Source organism: Typopeltis vanoorti, chromosome 1, assembly GCF_054136105.1.
Source record: "Typopeltis vanoorti isolate ZY-2024b chromosome 1, IOZ_Tvanoo_1.0, whole genome shotgun sequence".
Taxonomy (NCBI): Eukaryota; Metazoa; Arthropoda; class Arachnida; order Uropygi; family Thelyphonidae; genus Typopeltis; species Typopeltis vanoorti.
In genome coordinates, this window is record NC_143549.1 from 115,771,035 (window position 1) to 115,790,274 (window position 19,240).

At 34.3% G+C, this 19,240-nt stretch overlaps 1 protein-coding gene and 1 long non-coding RNA gene across 2 annotated transcripts in view; one reads left to right on the plus strand and one right to left on the minus strand.

The window, feature by feature from the left end:
* Positions 1-19,240, plus strand: part of LOC150110336 (macrophage mannose receptor 1-like) — a 117,340-nt gene that overhangs the window by 53,729 nt on the left and 44,371 nt on the right. Inside the window, exons 15-18 of the mRNA XM_090398956.1 lie at positions 1,640-1,762; positions 2,603-2,760; positions 13,384-13,483; positions 18,555-18,808. Of these exons, the coding sequence (XP_090255082.1) occupies positions 1,640-1,762; positions 2,603-2,760; positions 13,384-13,483; positions 18,555-18,808 (635 nt within the window). The remainder of the gene's footprint in view (positions 1-1,639; positions 1,763-2,602; positions 2,761-13,383; positions 13,484-18,554; positions 18,809-19,240) is intronic.
* The window catches only part of LOC150110337 (uncharacterized), a 108,833-nt gene that overhangs the window by 31,264 nt on the left and 58,329 nt on the right, over positions 1-19,240 (minus strand). The window contains exon 2 of the long non-coding RNA XR_016548928.1: positions 13,371-13,466. This is a non-coding gene — a long non-coding RNA (uncharacterized LOC150110337). The remainder of the gene's footprint in view (positions 1-13,370; positions 13,467-19,240) is intronic.

A 19,240-nucleotide genomic window follows, 5' to 3' on the forward strand; every position in this document is an offset into this window, starting at 1 on the left:
ATTTATAGGCGGAGAAAATAAGGAAGTGAAACTACACTTCAAAAATATAGAGATTTTTGAAGTGTAGTTGCGCTTTGCTCCAAAGCGCAACCGAAATGGAGCGCTTTACTCCAAACATCTGGAATTAAACTCTCATATGAAACCGTCTGAATTATAAGGTGTAATCACTGCAAAAATATAGGCCGTCATATTAGAGAATTTCTGCTCAAATAGTTCACGTACTTTTGCTTCCTCATTTTCTGTTTCTGAGAGATTTTTCTAGATCAACTATTTATATATACTGTTGATTATATTACTGTTGAATATTTTCTACTATTCTGTCACTGTTTATTTTATTTAACGGTTTTACGGGATTATTCTACATTTTTCGAATATGCATATCTTAAATAATTAATTTAAGATATGCATATTCGCATATCTTAAATAATTAATGCATTTACGCCACATTTATCATATCTGATTCCTTTTACCTTGCTCTTTATTGTGTACCTAAGCTACCTGAATAGCCTACAGAATGCAGTGCGCACCTTCATGATAATTATCGCATATATCCTTTCCAAACGTTGCATGTTTAAGAAGATTTGTTTAGTTACTTTTCACCTTAGATTTGTTATATTTTATTTATCTCTATATTCACCATGGTCTCTTGCTGATTTAATTAGAGAATATTTCGATAAGTTTTTTCTTTTCCAGGATTACTTCTTTAACATCTTGAGTCTACCAAGTAGTATTTGTCTTAGAATGGACTTAAGACTTGACTAACATTAATGCGGAATTTACTGTTTCCCGATGACAGAATACTACTTGGTAGTATTCTGTCATCGGGAAACAGCAAATGAAAGCATGAAGTGACTGAAGATACTCTATATTTAGTCTCTGGAGCAGGTTTTTTTTATGAAATTTATCTTAATTTTTATCCTTATCTTAGTACGATTGTAAAATAAATGCATTACTTTCCTTGGTGCGATTCACACAGAGCAAGACGAAAAAGTATATTGTTTACAAATTTTAATGCAATGATTTTTTATTTGCTTAGATCACACAATAAAAGAAGGAAAATTAAAAGCCAAATTGAATGATAAGGTATCGAAATATTTTGAAATTTCGTTGGAGTGTCTAATACTCATTTTCAGAGTATTCGGTTTTATATCAGCGTATTTAATATGCATGTACTTTATAATAATCACTTCATCCTGGGTATTCTTGGTCTGGCTCCCACTGACGAGACCCCAAAAAATGTCGAAATCGGTCTGGGTAGTGACCTCTCCACATAATGTATAACATCATACATGTTCGCTAGGAGATGTGTTTTACATAATGGGAAAATACTAAGGACAGTGATCTGACCTTGCTCCACCTTTACTACGAGTTGCCTGTCATGAAAGGTTTGACGCTTGTATCCGACGAAACTTTTATAGTCTCTATATTCGGCATGAAACTCTTGTAGTTTCTCTATTCGTCTTTGACGTAATGTTGGATTCAATATCCAGTTAATTTGAATAACTGGATATTGAATACAATTCGAAGTGAAGCTTTTTAGCTCTCTTTCTCAGTAAAGTTTATTAAATTAAGATGAAAGTTAAAAGCAGGTTACATTTTAATTAGTTATCTTTTTTCTTTTTCTTTCTCTTTCTTCTAGGAGATAAATGCTTCATGATAGCTGGGTATAGCAGTGCAAAATTGGAAAATTTTAAAGATGCTATAAGTAGCTGTTCCCTGTTAGGTGGCACATTGGCATCTGTCCACAGTGCGAAGGAACAAAGTAAGTAGGCAAAATGAATTCTTGTAAAACATTACAATGTTTATTAAAACGTTTCAAAATAAATGCTTGAGGAACGTGTTGAAAATCAGACAAAATTTTCACTTTTATGTCATGCAGACAAACATAAAAACAGGAAAAAAAACCTCTAAAATCAAGGAATGCATCTAAGAAAATGTCGAAATCTTAATATGAAATAATGAAAACAAATTATTTTTTATTTACATGAAGGAACTTATAATAGTTACAAAAGTTATATCACTTTGAAATGCAAATATAAATAAATCTTCTATATCATTCCGGAAAAGCGGTACGAGAATTTTTACTTTCTTTGGGTTTTAATTCTTATGTATTTAATCCAAAATCTTATATCTCCTTTTCGGTTTACGGTCAATTTTGCTGAGCTGGGGATTAAAAGGATACGTAAGCCGAATTTGCTTGAATGCAAGAAGATGAAGTCTTATAGAGATTCAGTAATCGAGAGAAACAGTGAATGTTCAAAGCTAATATATATTCATTGGTAGAGGATGTATCGCTCATGGATTAGTTCTTATCAGAAGAGAAAAAGATAAAATGAACACCTTCAAATATTCATAATATTTCAGAATTATTTAACTAGCGTTTTCCTTTTCTATTTTTATATCGGTAGATATTTCTTTTTGCAAGAGATTTGTTGCAGTTTTCACACTTAATATAATTTTCGAAAATTTCTTACATTGGTGGTGACAGGATTAGAGACAAATGTAATTTCTTCACTGAGATGTATTGAAAATGTATAATTTATCATTTGAAGCATAACCAAATGAAGGAATTTTATTAATTAGAGTCAATATTAATTTTCAGATTTTCTCTCTAGTCTGATGTACGAATATAAAACGGGCATGTGGATTGGTCTTCATAACGAGATAGACAATGAAATGTACAGTTGGGAAGACGGTTCTCCTGTCGATTACGTTAACTGGGCTCCTAATGAACCATCTGGGTTTTACGACGGAGTGAAGGTAAGAGTAAGTGGATGCATAATTAAAAAGCAATTTATTTCCTACATTATATATATCTATAATTCGCACTTAGCTGTGGCAGAGTTGCTTTACCCTACGTCTGAGAAAAACAATCAGTTGAAATCGAAACTTTTTTCTTTTCTTTGTAGAGGACAAAAAATCGAGTTAGCATGAAAAACAGATGCGTAAAGGTTACAATAATGATAACTTCCAACAATTGTTATTTCCTTTTCAAAAGTCAATCAAATCCATTGCTCATTTGAATCAAAAAAATCCGGTTTGCATTTTCGCTCAAAACGTTTCCTGCAACAGCAACTCATATTATACAAGGGTGGTCTGAAATGTTCTCGGCCTAACAATGAAAAAACGAATTTATAATTTCAAATTTATTTTTATTTTTCAACATAATCTCCTTTAAGACTAATACGTTTATTCTAGCGATGCTTCAGAGCCACTATCATGTCCCTGTAGTAGTTCTCAGTACGATCTGCAAATTACCCCTCTACAGCTGCAATCACCTCTTGATTTGAAGAAAAATGCTCCCCAGCGGGGAAGAGTTTTAGTTGTGGGAAGAGACAGAAATCAGAGGAAGCCAAATATGTGGAATAGGTTGGATGTTATAACAATTCGTAGTGCAGATCTCTTAATTTTCCCATTGGAAAAACACTTTTGTGGAAGGTGCATTGTCCTGATGAAAGATGATTTATTCTTCTGAAAACCGGTTTATTTCGCAGTTATTTCGTCTTGGTTACGAGATCGGAATAATATTCCCGGATATTGTTTTCCCCTTTTCAAGATGATTAATAAAAAAAAATCCTTTGCATCCCAAAACACCGATGCCATGAACTTTTCTGCTGATGGAACCGACGTTCTCTGCTTTGGTGCTGAACAACCGGCTTCTGTCCACTGTTTTGACTGCTGTTTGTAGATTCTGGTGGGTAATGTGGAATCCATGTCTCATACGTAGTAATAAATCGGCGAACAAAATCAGTTTTGTTATTGTTAAAGCGCTCCAAGCACTGTTCAGAGATTTTTATGCGAGTGCGTTTTTGATCTGCTGTGTGCAAGCTCGGCACCCATCTTGTGCAAAGATGTTTTATATGCAATTCTTCATACAAAACATATCCTACATGTCCATTTGAAATGGCTGTAATCTCGGCAATTTCACGCACTTTCATTTGACGGTCATCCAATACCATATTGTTCACCTGATTATTGATTTCTGGTGTTGTTACACTTTTTGGACGTCCTTCACGTGGATCAACTTCAAGGATGGCACGGCCACGTATAAATTCAGTAGACTATTTCCATTTCTTCTCAAAAACGAAGAAGAAGAGTGCCCATTAACCTTTATGAACTTCGAATGAATTTCTTTTGTCGTTCAACCTTCTTTTACAAAGAATTTTATAACCACACACACGATACTCAATTTGATCCATTTCAAGAGATGCAGACAACACTTTTGCTTCAGACAGCTGTATAAAACAAACTATTTGATAGAATGACTTGTAATTCCACATGGTTTCTTATGACCGTTGTATCAACGTAGAAAAAAGGTCTTGCCTATAGTCGCGGCCAAGAACCTTTCAGACCACCTTCGTACAATTTCAAAATCGCATTTTTAGGTGCTACCCAAATTCATGCGATGAAAAAGAGCACAATCCGATATATATATGACTTTTCTTTTATTTCTGGAATCACTTCTAACAGCCTCCGTTTCTGTCATACACGTTTTTATACATATTTTCTTCATACTGTTCTACAAAGCTACCTGTCATAATTCCTCGAGTTTCTTTATTTCCATAAAACTGGCTGATATGCTCAAATGTTCACTCTTTCGAAAATTTTAAACCAATATACGATTACTGTCTTCTCGTTTTTTATTACATGTTCTTATGTTCTCTGCAGTATACTTTTTCATGGATCGTTTAACAACGCTAAAACGTTCCGCTGCTCAAGCAATTAACTTCGATAGTTCCTTTTTTCTTTCTAGATTCTTGTCCACATTCACAGGCATGCATGATAGTCTTGCAAGGTATTGTATATGCATGATAGTATATCTAGTGAATATGATGAAAAACAAAGAAAAGAACATGGTAAAATGTCAGAAATGAACTATCAGTTTATGTGATTCACTATTATCTTTCTGGAAGAACTGGGTTATGATTTATCTTTGTTATGTCGGTTAATGGTTTTTAAAGATCAGTAAACCACCAATATAAGTAGTATGGTAGGCACTTCTGACAAGATCAAGATAAGATAAGGAATCGTGACGTGATTTGTTGTTGATTTGATGACGTCATTATGGACGCGACGTCATGACATTGGAATATTAGAAATTTCTCTGGGAGCATATGTCAATGGGTTCAGTTCTTGTATTTTGGTTCACGTACAGAATTATGGGTGATGGTAGAGATATGGATTCGTGTTGTGATTGGTGGTGCACTTCTGAAAAGATCAAGATCAAGATAAGATAAGTAATCGTGACGTGGGTGTGTGTTGTTATGAGATGTAGATAAGTATACCATCATTTGTTAGTTGTAAATAAGTGACGTCATTTGTTAGTTGTAAACAAGTGACGTTATTACATTGAATGGAAAGGATGATATTAATGGATAAGGAATCGTGTCGTGATTGATGGAACACTTCTGACCAGATCAAGATCAAGATAAGATAAGGAATCGTGACGTGAATGTTTGTTGTTATGAGATGTAGATAAGTGACGTCATTTGTTAGATGTAAATAATTGACGTTATTGTTTTGAATAGAAATGGGAGATATATTAGTGGACACGGAATCGTGTCATGATTGGTGGAACACTTCTGACCAGATCAAGATAAAGGTAAGATAAGGAATCGTGACATCATTGGTTGATGTCATTGTGGGTGTAACGTCATGACATTGGAATGTTTGGAATTTCCCTAGGGGCATGCGTCAATGGCTTCAGTTCTTGTATTTTGGTTCACGTATGGAATTATGGGTGATGGTCGAGATAAGGATTCGCGTTGTGATTGGTGGGACACTTTGAACCAGATAAAGATCAAGATAAGACAAGGGAGCGTGATGCAAATGTTTGTTGTGATCAGATGAAGATAAGTGATGTCATTTGTTATTTGTAAATAAGTGATGTCATTTGTTAGCCGTAAATAAGTGACATTGTTGTTTTGAATGGAAAACGGAGATATATTAGAGATAAGGAATCGTGTCGTGATTGATGCACACTTCTGACCAGATCAAGATAAGGAATCGATAAGGAATTGTGACGCGAATGTTTGTTCTTATGAGATGTAGATAAGTGATATCATTTGTTAGTTGTAAATAAGTGACATTATTGTTTTGAATGGAAAAGGGAGATATATTAGTGGATAAGGAAAATCATGTCGTGATTGGTGGGACACTTCTGACAAGATCAAGATCAAGATAAGATAAGGAATTGTGAGGTGAATTTTTTTGTTATAGAGGTTGGAATGTTTGGAATTTCGCTGGGGCCCTCGTCTGTCAGGGACATCACATGGTTTGTTTGGTTTGTTTAATGCATTGTGGGTGATATTTAGAGAAAAGAATCGTGATGTTATGTGTTTGGCAATTTCTGGGGAAACATATATCTCTCTGTGATATCACAAGGTATTTTGGTTTGGCTGGAATTGTAGGCGATGTATTGATGTTTTTGAGATAAGATATCTTGGAATTTTCCCAGGGTGACACACATCCATCATTGTCGTCATGTTTTGTTTGGTTGCCTATAAATGGGTGTATGATTTTCCAGTACATTATGGGATATTTCTTTCCTGTTAAAGGGTGGGAATTCTTAGAGTAAGTCGTCATGGCAGTCTTTCAAGCTTTTCTGAATACTTTAATTATATATACTAAGGTCATTTAGTATATTAGAGAAATTTCGTCCTTTGTGGTTTTTGTGTTTGTGTTGTGGTGTGGATAAAAAATTCCACTATTCAGGGATATATTTTTTTCCATAGCTCATCTGTATTTCTTCTATATTCATATTCTAATTCAAGTTCATATTTTATTCATAATTCATTGGAATATTTTGATTTGTCTAAAATTAGGATCTTAAAGTTCAATAAATAAATAAATAAACAAATCGTGTGTCAATTCATGGTGATTTCGAAAAAGTGATCTTACTTAGACCTACATACACTTTTTTTCCTTCTATAGATGATTGTACTAATTTTACAATACATTTAGGGGTATTTCTTTCCTTTTAAAGGGTGGAAATTCTTAGAGTAGAGTTATGATGGGGACCGTGTTTTGGGTTTTCTGAATAATTTAATTATATGGCGGTATCTCTATGGCATTTTAAAATAAATAAATTAAAATAAACAGACAGTTAGATGGATTACAAAACATTTTATATGGATTCTAGAGATTCTAATGAGAGTTTTAAATTACCTACAGCTTTCCAGAATGGCTCTTCAAAATACAAATATTCCCAAAATATATTCCTAAATAGTGGAATTTTTTATCCACACCACAACACAAACACAAAAACCACAAAGGACGAAATTTCTCTAAATACTGTAACTTGAAATAGTTGTGTACGTCTTCCTCTAGATTTCAGCCCATAGATGGTATGTTATCGTCATGTGCAAACCCCCCCCCCCCCAGAGAGCGGTGATTCTGCAAATCGCGGTTTTCTTCAAAGGGGTCTTTCATGAAGATGACATGAGTCACATCCTTAAATTGTGGTATTGTTCAAAAGGTATTATTTTCCCAAGTTTGGATGTTTCTCAAATACTTACATATGACTAAGTGATTAGCATTCACAGGATTGTGATGACACATATACTAAAATTATTCATTCTTTGTTCCCATAGGAAATTATTACTGTAGTAAATTAATGATTACATTTATTTTTTAAAACCAATATTGACTATTAATTTTACCCGGAATTCCTTGTGCTCTTAATCTATTTCTGTAACTGAAATTTATTTATTTTATTTATTTTTTTAGCATTAGTAATTTTAAGTAACAGATATTTGCGATTGTGATCAAGCTTTTGAACTCACCCTCGTGTTTTCATTTTGAAATTTCTTTTGCCAGCAAAACAAATAAATAGTTATTTCTTATTATTTCAAATGAATATTAGCTCTGTAATATATACTTTGTTAATTTCTATGTTACCTTTTATTTGACTGTAATATTATTAACAAATGGCTCTGCAAAATACCCAAATTCTTACAGTATTGTAACTTTTCAGGTGAAATCGTCTCCACTAAAATTCTGGCTATTAATTTAATACCCGATTATTCCTTTTGCTTCCAAGATTTGACAGTTTCTTGAAATATTTGAGGGCTTGCATGAACAAATAAGACATTTAATTCAATGAATCAAAAAAAAGTCTGTGGTTAGTTTGTGGCATGAAATTTCACAAGGAAAAAAAAGTCATCCTCCTTCTTAAATTTGTAAAACACATCAATGACACCCAATTTGTTCATTTAAATTTACACATTTTATTTGAATGAAATATTATTTATAAATTTTATTTACTTAATCTAACAATACAGAAAATAAATAAATTGAAAAATACATCAAAGGTTTTCTGATGCTTGTGGAATTGCCATCATGTGGTTTTTGACAATGTGACTCTCATCTGAAAGTTAATTTCTCATTTGGTGATCGTTGGGCATTTATTACTGTAGTAAAATTAAGGATTGCATATTTATTTTTTTGAAACCAACACATATACTTCTGAGAATTATTAAAAGCACAGAATTTTCGTTATGTTTCCAAAGGTATTTAAAAGTACATGTTATGTTTTCATGTTTTGGGCATCCAATTTCATTTAAATCAAGAATAGGCCTCCCTATTAACCTCGTTAATATTTTAGAATTTTCTCTTCCTTTGGTGAGTAATATATGCTATTTCCATGTTGATTCTATCATCCAATTTCTTACTTTGTCCAGAGATAGTGAACCAATTTCCCACTTCATCTGATGGTTATATTTCATTAACCAAGAATTCTGTTTTTTTAACTCTTTCTGGTACTTCTTTTCAAATACAAGGTGATTTTGTCAATGCATATCTTACAATAATTCCAAAAGAAATACAAATTTCTTTAGGAAATAAATTTGAACTCTTATTCAAAAGAAATTGGCAATCAATTATTCCAATGATAACTGAAAATTCGTATTTTTCACCCACTATCGATATTTCATAATCGTTTTCCTTCCTTCTTCCTCTTCTTAGATTACTTCATATAGCACCACAAATAAATAGTTATTTATTATTATTATTATTATTATTTCACTGATTATTAGCTCGATCGTATTTTTTATGTTAACTTTCTGTTACAAAATTCAAAACAATTAGAACTTTTCACAAAGAAACTTTCAAAGAATTTGAAATACATACAAAAGGTAGAATACATACAAAAGGCTTTGTAATCCATCTAAATTTCCGTTTATTTTAATTTATTTATTTTAAAATGCCATAGAGATACCACCATATAATTAAATTATTCAGAAAACCCAAAACACGGTCCCCATCACGACTCTACTCAGCTCTAAGAATTCCCACCCTTTAACAGGAAAGAAATACCCCTAAATGTATTGGAAAATTAGTACAATCATCTATAGAATGAAAAAAAATGTGTATTTAGGTTTAAGTAAGATCACTTTCGAAATCACCGTGAATTCACACACGATTTGTTTATTCATTTATTTATTGAACTTTAAGATCCTAATTTTAGACAAATCAAAATATTGGAATGAATTATGAATAAAATATGAACTTGAATTAAAATATGAATATAGAAGAAATATAGATGAGCTATGGAAAAAAAACTGTATGTTTGAGTGGCATTACTATATGTAATTAAATTATTCAGAAAAGCATGAAAGACTGCCGTGATGACTTACTCTAAGAATTCCCACCCTTTAACAGGAAAGAAATATCCCATAATGTATTGGAAAATGGTACACCCATCTATAGACAACCAAACAAAACATGATAACAATGACGGATGTGTGTCACCCTGGGAAAATCCCAAGATATCTTATCTCACAAACATTGCCCACAATTCCATAGCCAAACCAAAATAACTTGTTATATCACAGAGAGGCATATATTCCCCAGAAATTTACAAACACATAACATTACGATTCTTATCTCTAAATATCACCCACAATGCAACAAACAAACCAAACAAACCATGTGATGTCCCTGACAGATGAGGGCCCAGCGAAATTCCAAACATTCCAACCTCTATAACAACAAACATTCACATCACAGTTCCTTATCTTATCTTGATCTTGTCAGAAGTGTCCCACCAATCACAAAATGATTACTTATCCACTAATATATCTCCTTTTTCCATTGAAAACAATAACATCACTTATTTACAACTAACAAATGACGTCACTTACCTATATCTCATAACAACAAACATTCACGTCACGATTCCTTATCTTATCTTGATCTTGATCTGGTCAGAAGTGTCCACCAATCACGACACAATTCCTTATCTCTAATATATCTCCCTTTTCCATTCAAAACAACAACATCACTTATTTATAACAAACAAATAACGTCACTTATCTTCATCTGATAACAACAAACTTTCACGTCATGATCCCTTATCTTATCTTCATCTTGATTTTGTCAGAAGTGTCCCACCAATCAAGACATGATTCCTTATCCAATAATATATCTCCATTTTCCATTCAAAACAATAACGTCGCTTATTTACAACTAAAAAATGACGTCACTTATTTACAAAAAAAATTACCTCACTTATCTTCATCCGATAACAACAAACATTCACGTCACGATCCCTTATCTTATCTTGATCTTCATCTGGTTCAAAGTGTCCCACCAATCGCAACATGAATCCTTATCTCGACCATCACCCATAATTCCATATGCGAACCAAAATACAAGAACTGAAGACATTGACACATATGCCCCCAGGGAAATTACAAACATTCCAATCTCATGACTTCACGCCCACAATGACGTCAATCAATGTCGTCACGATTCCTTATCTTATCTTGATCTTGATCTAGTCAGAAGTGTCCCACCAATCACGACACTATTCCTTATCCACTAATATATCTCCCATTTGTATTCAAAACAATAACATCACTTATTTACAACTAACAAATGATGTGATTTATCTACATCTCATAACAGCAAACATTCACGTCACAAATCCTTATCTTATCTTGATCTTGTCAGACGTGTTCCACCACATACGACATGATTCCTTATCCACTAATATCATCCTTTCCATTTAAAACAATAATGTCACTTATTTATTTACAACTAACAAACGACGTCACTTATTTACAACTAACAAATGACGTCACTTATCTACATCTCATAACAACACACACCCCAGTCACGATTCCTTATCTTATCTTGATCTTGATCTTTTCAGAAGTGCACCACCAATCACAACAAATCCTTATCTCTACCATCACTCATAATTCCATACATGAACCAAAATCCAAGAACTGAATCCATTGACACACATGTCCCCAGGGAAATTCCTAACATTCCAATCTCATGATGTCATACCCACAATGACATCATCAAATCAACAAACAATCACATTACGATTCCTTATGTTAACTTGATCTAGATCTGGTCAAAATGCCTACCATAGTACTAATGTATTAATATGGTTTATGTTTGATTTTAATCCAGATTTCACTCTCTAAACACCTTAAGTATCTGCAATTTGACAGAGCATTTTGCTTCTACGTTTCGTTTTATTACAAATTACAGTATAGCATATCTTGAATCGTATTCCGTCTTAACGTGTGATGCAAAATACTCTGTAAAACCTTTTTAGGGACGGTGTCCTTTTCAGCTGTATCAAATGTCACTTTATTTTTTGTATTTTTATAAAAGTGGACATCGTACTTAGGTCTAATTCTTGTTAGCAATGTTATCACTTGATTGGTAACGGAAGTGCATAGAAATAGAGGACTGTTCTCATTTTCTTCTTTCAGCTACCTCGATAAACAAAGTAATAATGGAGATTCATAGGGTTGAGAGAGAAATAAATATCTCCCAGGTATATCTCCGCACTCTTTCGAGGCTAGGTAAAACTTTATTTCTATTTAAATGATTCTTATGATACTGATACTTATGTCAGACGTCTGAAGTCACTTCTGTTTCATTTATTTTAGTTTCTTCCAGAAATAGTTGAGTTTTAGTTCATTTTTGTCGGACAAGAATATTTTGAAAATTTCGATAAAATCAAGAATTGGATTTGAATAATTTTCTATGAATCCTGTTGTAAATATTAATCAATCATCAAATGTTCATAACTCATAACCCTTTACGAGATTATTCGTAGTTTTGTTATGCTTATTATAACTTAATATGATTCCTTCAGAAAAATCATAACTTCATCATAAGTTCATCAAATGCTTCATAACTTTAGCATAATTTTATTAAACTTGAAGTCTTTATTCAACTTTAGTAACTAAACTGAAACAACATACACCATCTACCAATAAATGTCTAGACACCATGTTATTTAAATATTTCAGTTATGGAAAGTTATGGAACATTTCAGGTTTGTTAATAAGATAAAAACCGGTGTACAGATAGTAGGAAGCAGTATTTCATCGTAGCAACTGAATACAAGTGGAATGGCCACACGATGTGAACTCAGTGACATCAAGAGGGATGTCATCGTGGGCGGTTGCATTGGTGGCACATTCACCAATCCACATTCATAGAAAATGGTGAGCACTAGTATACTTTATGAAACTAACTCCTACTGGGTTTCCATGGAAGAGCAACGGCACACAAGTCGAACATCACAATGACGAATAAGGCGCGGCTCGTCGTGCCTGTTCAAAGAACATGTGACCTGTGGAACAAGGTGCTCTGGAGCCATGAATCAAGTTTCAGCGGTTTCTAGTCTGATGGCAGGGTGTGGGTGTGGAGGCAGCCTGGTGTACGCTTTTTAGCATAGTGTGTTTCTACCTACAGTAAATGTGGCGGTGCAGGAGTATTGGTGTGGGGTGAATTCATCCAGTTTTGAGTGAGACTATTGGTCTTTGTCTGTGGCACCATGAAGACAGCTCAGTACCTTGATATTCTGGATAATCAGGTGTTGATTACACTGTGTATTTTTTATGGAACGGACCAGTGTTACTATCAAGGCAACAGCTTCTACCCCATTCCACAAAGATGCAGCTGTTTTGGAAAGGTATGAAGAGATGGGAGTTAAAGGAGTGCTATGACCTTCCCAGATTCCTCATCCCCTCAACTCCCATCGAACACCTGTAGGACGAATTGGAGCGGCCAGTGAGGTCCAGAGCAGCAGGTCCTCGATCAATCGCTGAACTCAGTGCTGTTTAGATGGAGGAATGGACACAAATTCTACCTGATGCCTGTCACATATTTCTGGAAAAGTCTCCCTCAAAGGTTGCAAGAGGTGATTCAAACTAAAGATGGATATATCCGATATTAGTGTTACTCTACTAGTATCAACTATAAATTGCTAAAGTGTCCTGACAATTAGTGGTATATAGTGCATATTTGCATGTGACATTTGTAAGAGCTGCAGCAGGTTCTCTGTTCAAGAAATATACCTTATGGCTTTCTTATTAAAAAGTAAAAAAATCGCTTACTTTTGTTATTTAGGAACACTGCGTGGAGATTTTGTTTAGTCATGATAGGCTCGGTAAATGGAACGATGCTAGCTGCACCAAAAAGAATGCCTTCATCTGTCAACGATATAAAGGTAAGTACATTTTGAAAAGAAGCGAATATGAATGACTTTCCAAATAAACAATTTAGTATTATAGATTTTATGAGTTTTTAGGTAAGCAGGTAATACGACAAAATAGAGTAAAAGAATAAGATGACATTTGATTTAGAATGAGGACTATTAGTAGCAGAGAAAACGTCGAAATTTCTGGACTCTATATTTCATAATTAATTATTAGTTAGTTTCATAGTTCATATAAACAGGACGAATCAGCATCAATGAGCACAGTTTCTGAATAATTATTGCATAGATCGTTTTGAGTAAACACACGAACATGGGTACAATACAGAATGGTTGCGAGCCGTAGATGCTTGAATTTTAGAAAAATGACTATGGAGTTTCCGATGGTATTAAAAGTAAAAATAAGTAAATATGTATCTGATAAAAGGTTTCTTCAAAAATTCACTATTCATGTATACAAATGGATATCATCCTACCATTCTCACTTACATTGTTGCCGTATATCGCTAATGCTTACTCATTGTTATTATCATCATCAGAACTAGTAGACGAAGTTTTCTATGTAGACCTTTATGTCTTCTAATCGTAAGTATTGTTATTAATGTTTGATGAAAACATTGTCACTGTTGTTGTTGTTGTCTGTGAATATCATCAACATTTTCCAAACTTTTTCATAACTTTCCAAAATGTGTTTGGCAAAGCTTTGTAGAAGTTGCAAGAGAGCTGAAAATTCCAGCCTATATTTCATCTGAGGGTACAGTCAGAGAGAGAGATAGATAGATTTTTTTTTATTTAACTTGAAAAAGTATACATTAGAAGATAGGTGACCAAAGGACTATTTACATCAGGGTTCTTCAATGCATAACTACTTAACATTAAAACGCGATTAAATAAAAAATAATTTCAATGAAGCTCACGGCCACTAAACTATACTGCGGTATTTTGAATTGTAAGATGCTTTCCAGATTCACAAGAAGCGCTGTACATTTGATACTTTCATTAAATCCTATAAACATAAATATTAAATAGACATGTTTTCAGCCATCTACCATCGCCAAGCGGTACTTAAGTACTGGCACTAACCTCGCAGGTAGATGGCTGAAGCAGTAGTTCGTTTGAGTGCGCTGTCTAGTACCTTCCAGATACATCTCGAAAGTTCTCGATACTTCATTATTTTCATATAAATAAGTATACAAGAGGATCGTCCAGTCAGTCTGCACAGTGTGATATTCGTGTATAAGCGCACGCAGATTCGTCGAGTCAACCATAGCCTATTGTGGTTTATATTGCGAGACTTTTTTCATTAGTCTGAGACTTATTAGGTCGATAATAACCGTTACACAGCCATTTTGGATAATATTTAGGGTTCACCTTCCAACACTATTGCGTCTATGAGTAAAACGTGTAAATCAAGTGATTCTTGTTGGGTTTTAAATGAAAAGTGGGCAATTTGGACTATTTTTGTCGATCGACGATAAGACAGTGTGAAATAATTTGTCGTAAGTCAGGGACAGTATCAAAAGAATACAATATGAAATGACACTATGAGATAAAGCATGTGTCCAATTTCCATCACCTTCAAGAGCAGTTTTGTGTGGATAAAGTTAACCGTCTCCAAATTGATTTAAAACGTCAGCTGGGCTAGTTTAAATGGCAGAGATAAGAGAGTGAAGCGTGCGTCAAATTAAGTTATGTAATAGGTGAAAAAATTGCTAAAAATCAAAAGCTTTCTTGGACGGCGAGTTTGTGAAAGAGTGTCTCATTGCTGCTGGGTATATTCTGTGCCCCAATAATAAGGAAGTGTTTAAAAAACCGAGTTTGTCTGGGAAAACTGTACCATGACGTGTCGAAGAACTTGCCAATGATATTGAAGGAACTTTGAAAAAAAAATAAGGTCGTCCGAATTTACGTCATATTCACTTGATTTACATGAGAGCACAATGTAAAGGATAAAGCAAAACTGGCTATGCCTGTGCGTGGCATTGATCAACAATTCAATGTGACAGAAGAACTGCTAGCCCTCCGCCCTATCAAGGGAACGACGAAAGACATTTTATATTCTTGAAGCTGCCAAGAAAACATTCCAGCGTTTCGACCACAGCTTAATCAACCTCAAGGGTGTAGTAACTGATGCTGCATCTTTTATGGTAAAAAGAATGATGGGTTTGATGCTCTGCTAAGGAAAGAACCTGGACTAGAAGGAAAAGATTTCTTCCATTAGCACTGTTTAATCCACCAGGAGAATTTGTGCTCGTGAACTATTGGATTTGAGAATGTCATGAAAGTTATTGTGACTGTCGTCAACATTATTAGGGAAGTGGATTGAATCATCGTCAATTCTAAAACTTTCTGAGCTAAGAGTGCGAAGTGAATCACGGCGATGTAGTTTAGTATAGTGATGTGCGTTGGTTGTACAGAGTGAAGGTTCTTAAAAAAGTCTTTGACTTAAGGAGCGAAATACAGCAGTTCATGCAAACCAAGGAAAATCCGATTGCGGAATTTAACGATCCGAAGTAGATGACAGACTTTCTTTTGTGACCGACATCTCGCTGCATACGAATGACTTAAATACGCGGCTACAATCCAAAACTCAACTGGTGCACACTCTGTTTGATTACATCAAACGTTTGTGGCCAAAATCAAACTTTGGGAGACACAACTCACAAAAAAAAAGACTTCACACACTTTCAGCTTCTCGCTGAGTTCAACTGTTCGTTTTTTGATGAAAACGCTACAAAATTAGCCATGTGGCGAAGTGAGTTCGAAGAGAGATATAGTGATTTTCGTAACCAATAGCCTTCTTTAAATTGATTTTCAATGCCATTCAGTGCCAGCGCTGCCAAAATGACACTCTACACATGAAACTGCTTGAACTCCAAAGCAAGTCTTCCTTGAGAGAAAAATTATTCAATGTGCCCTTGCTTACATTTTACAAAGACTACAATTCTGAGGACGCATTACCTAATCTTCGCCGGCATGCTATGAAGATGTGCGCGTTGTTAGGAAGCACATACGTATATCATCAGTTCTTCTCCAGAATGAAATATGTGAAGTCCAAGACAAGAACTCAGATTACGGGCCAACATATATATATATATATATATATATATATATTACATAGAAAGGAAGATTTCCCTTTTGGATATAAAATAGAGAATTCAATAAAGGAATCAACATTACAGTTCAGTTAGTTATATTTCAGATGAAGCGTATTGTCGTCGGCAATCCAGAACAAGGTTCCAGTTGGACTCCACTCCTCTATGAATATAGTGACAGTTCTTGTTTCTTTGTAGTACAATGAAAGCCTGCTTTATAATTTCCGACGTTGGTTATACATGAGGATTTGTGCCGATTCGGTGATGAATGGGCGCTGGTTATTTTTTGTGTGTTTTAGGTAGAAGGTGTAGATAATGGCCTTATCGAAGATGAAGAGGAAATTGCATATTTTGTGTCTATTCTCTTCTGTATAGACTAAATTCCAGTAGTCTTCTTAGCTGTGTGTGTAGTTACGGTTGCTAGAGGCAGTATTCAGGATATAGGTGATCATCGCTTTGTTTGCGGTACAGGTTACATATGTTTATTTCGTGGTACCTGAAACTTCGCAGAATAGGCACAGATCCGTTTTTCTGAGCTGAAATTTGTAGAGCTTAGAAGGAGTTGGCAAGATGTTATGCCATAGTCTCCACTGTATATCGGAATCCGGTTTGGCACACTTCGATTTATATGGAAGTTCCCGCTGAAAACTGAGTGTCATGTGCAGCTTTGTAGAGGAGAGGGTTAAGGAGGAATATACGAAGAACGAAGTTGGAGGCACTAACATGAGAAGTGGCATATTTGAAGGAAAGAATTAGAAGTGAGTCTTAAGATTATACAGGTTTAAATATCGGCTCTGAGCAGTTTCTAGAAGAAATACGGACTCCCTGTATTGCAAGGAGTCCGTATTCTTTGCATCCTTCACATGTTTGTTGCGATATCGGGATTGCCGATATCATATATATATATATATATATATATATATATATATATATATATATATATATATATATATATATATATATATATATATATATATATATATATATATATATATATATAGAGAGAGAGAGAGAGAGAGAGAGAGAGAGAGAGAGAGAGAGAGAGAGAGAGAGAGAGAGAGAGAATATTTCAAGGATTGGGTGGTCGCAAAAATCATTCAGCACACTGCTCAATCCTCATCTACATATGCGTAAAAGTTTCAGAAATACTTCTAATCTGGGATTCACACAACAGCTGGAACTTGGTAATAGAACTTTGATACATCCTGTTTATGTAATGAACTAAACTTACCAACGACCATTACAGTCAATTGGCAATTCACATAATTAATAAGATAAAATATTAATGCTAAGGAAAGTACTTATAAACATCACTTCAATTTTCTATGACAATTTCTCAGGGCAAATTTATTTCATAGATTCGATTGCGAATTATGAGCGATTTTATCAACACAATCTGGCGCTGCTATTGGATGATGCACTTTTGACTGCAATGTTGGTTGTATGTACTCTAACAAGATGGACCTCTTTCATTCTAAAGTGAATTCACATCTCTGTGCTGTACCTCGACATGGTTTTGACAACGTTTAGAAGAACGATGTGTTCGATAGGACAGTTCTATTTACATTCATGAATATATCAGATGGTATAAAGTGATTTAGTTCGTAAATTAGGAAATGTAGTAACTCTTTATATCACTTAAAGAGCAGACCGTCGACCATATACCCTCTTCCCCATCCTTTCAATTGAAATGGAAAGGAATTCGATAAATTCGTGTGAAAAGTAACGTTTTCTTATCCGAAAAACTCAATTTTGCCTGAAAACAAACGAAATCAATTTCATAACACACAAGCATTCCATTTGAAACATTCTTTCTTTGTTTTCTAAGATCATTCATTGTAATATCAAAAATTGAAATTACAGTGAATGTTCCTAAATATCACGATTGAGGTGATTTGAGCGAAACTTTTTTTCAGGGTTCTCCAAAAATTATTGTATGAAAATACATACTGCATTTTATATACATTCTGGTTTCTTTTTCTTTACAGATTCCACGTTGTCAACTCCCGGATATGATGCGACAGTATGTAGTAATCCACCAGGTTGGAAGCGTTTAGGGTTTTCTTGTTACCAAATGTTTGGCTTTCCTAAGGAGGAGAAAACATGGGTCGAAGCAGAACAATTCTGTAAGCAGTTTGGTGGCCATCTCTTGACGGTTCGTGATATCTTTTTTCAAAAACTGCTCATCTGTAATGAAAACTCCAACATCAACTCCGGAGCATGGATTGGACTCAACAAAAATGTTAGTTTTATTCCTTTTTTAAATCAGACAATATCTCTCAACCTATACAATAGCAGGTGCATTAAATTTGTTTAGTTTTCGTTGGAATTATAAAAGAACCTAAAGTTAGAAGCCCTATATTATGCGTGCTAATTGATTTTGCTCTCGGCCAAGTTGCGTGTTTTAGGATACGAAACATGCCATTCCCCTGAGGAAAAACACAACTCTCCTGTTTCATTCATACATGCTAACACACATTCTTTGAAGTCATCCTAAATGTGTATCGCCTCCTCTAGGCTTTTCCTTTTGAAATACATATATTGTGTTGTTCTATAGACTCCAACACCGACCCCGATTATCTGAAGAGAATCATAAATCACAAAATCTATGAAATACTTATTAATTTTATTTACAGTATGTTGACGCATCGGTAAAGATACTCACAATGGCATT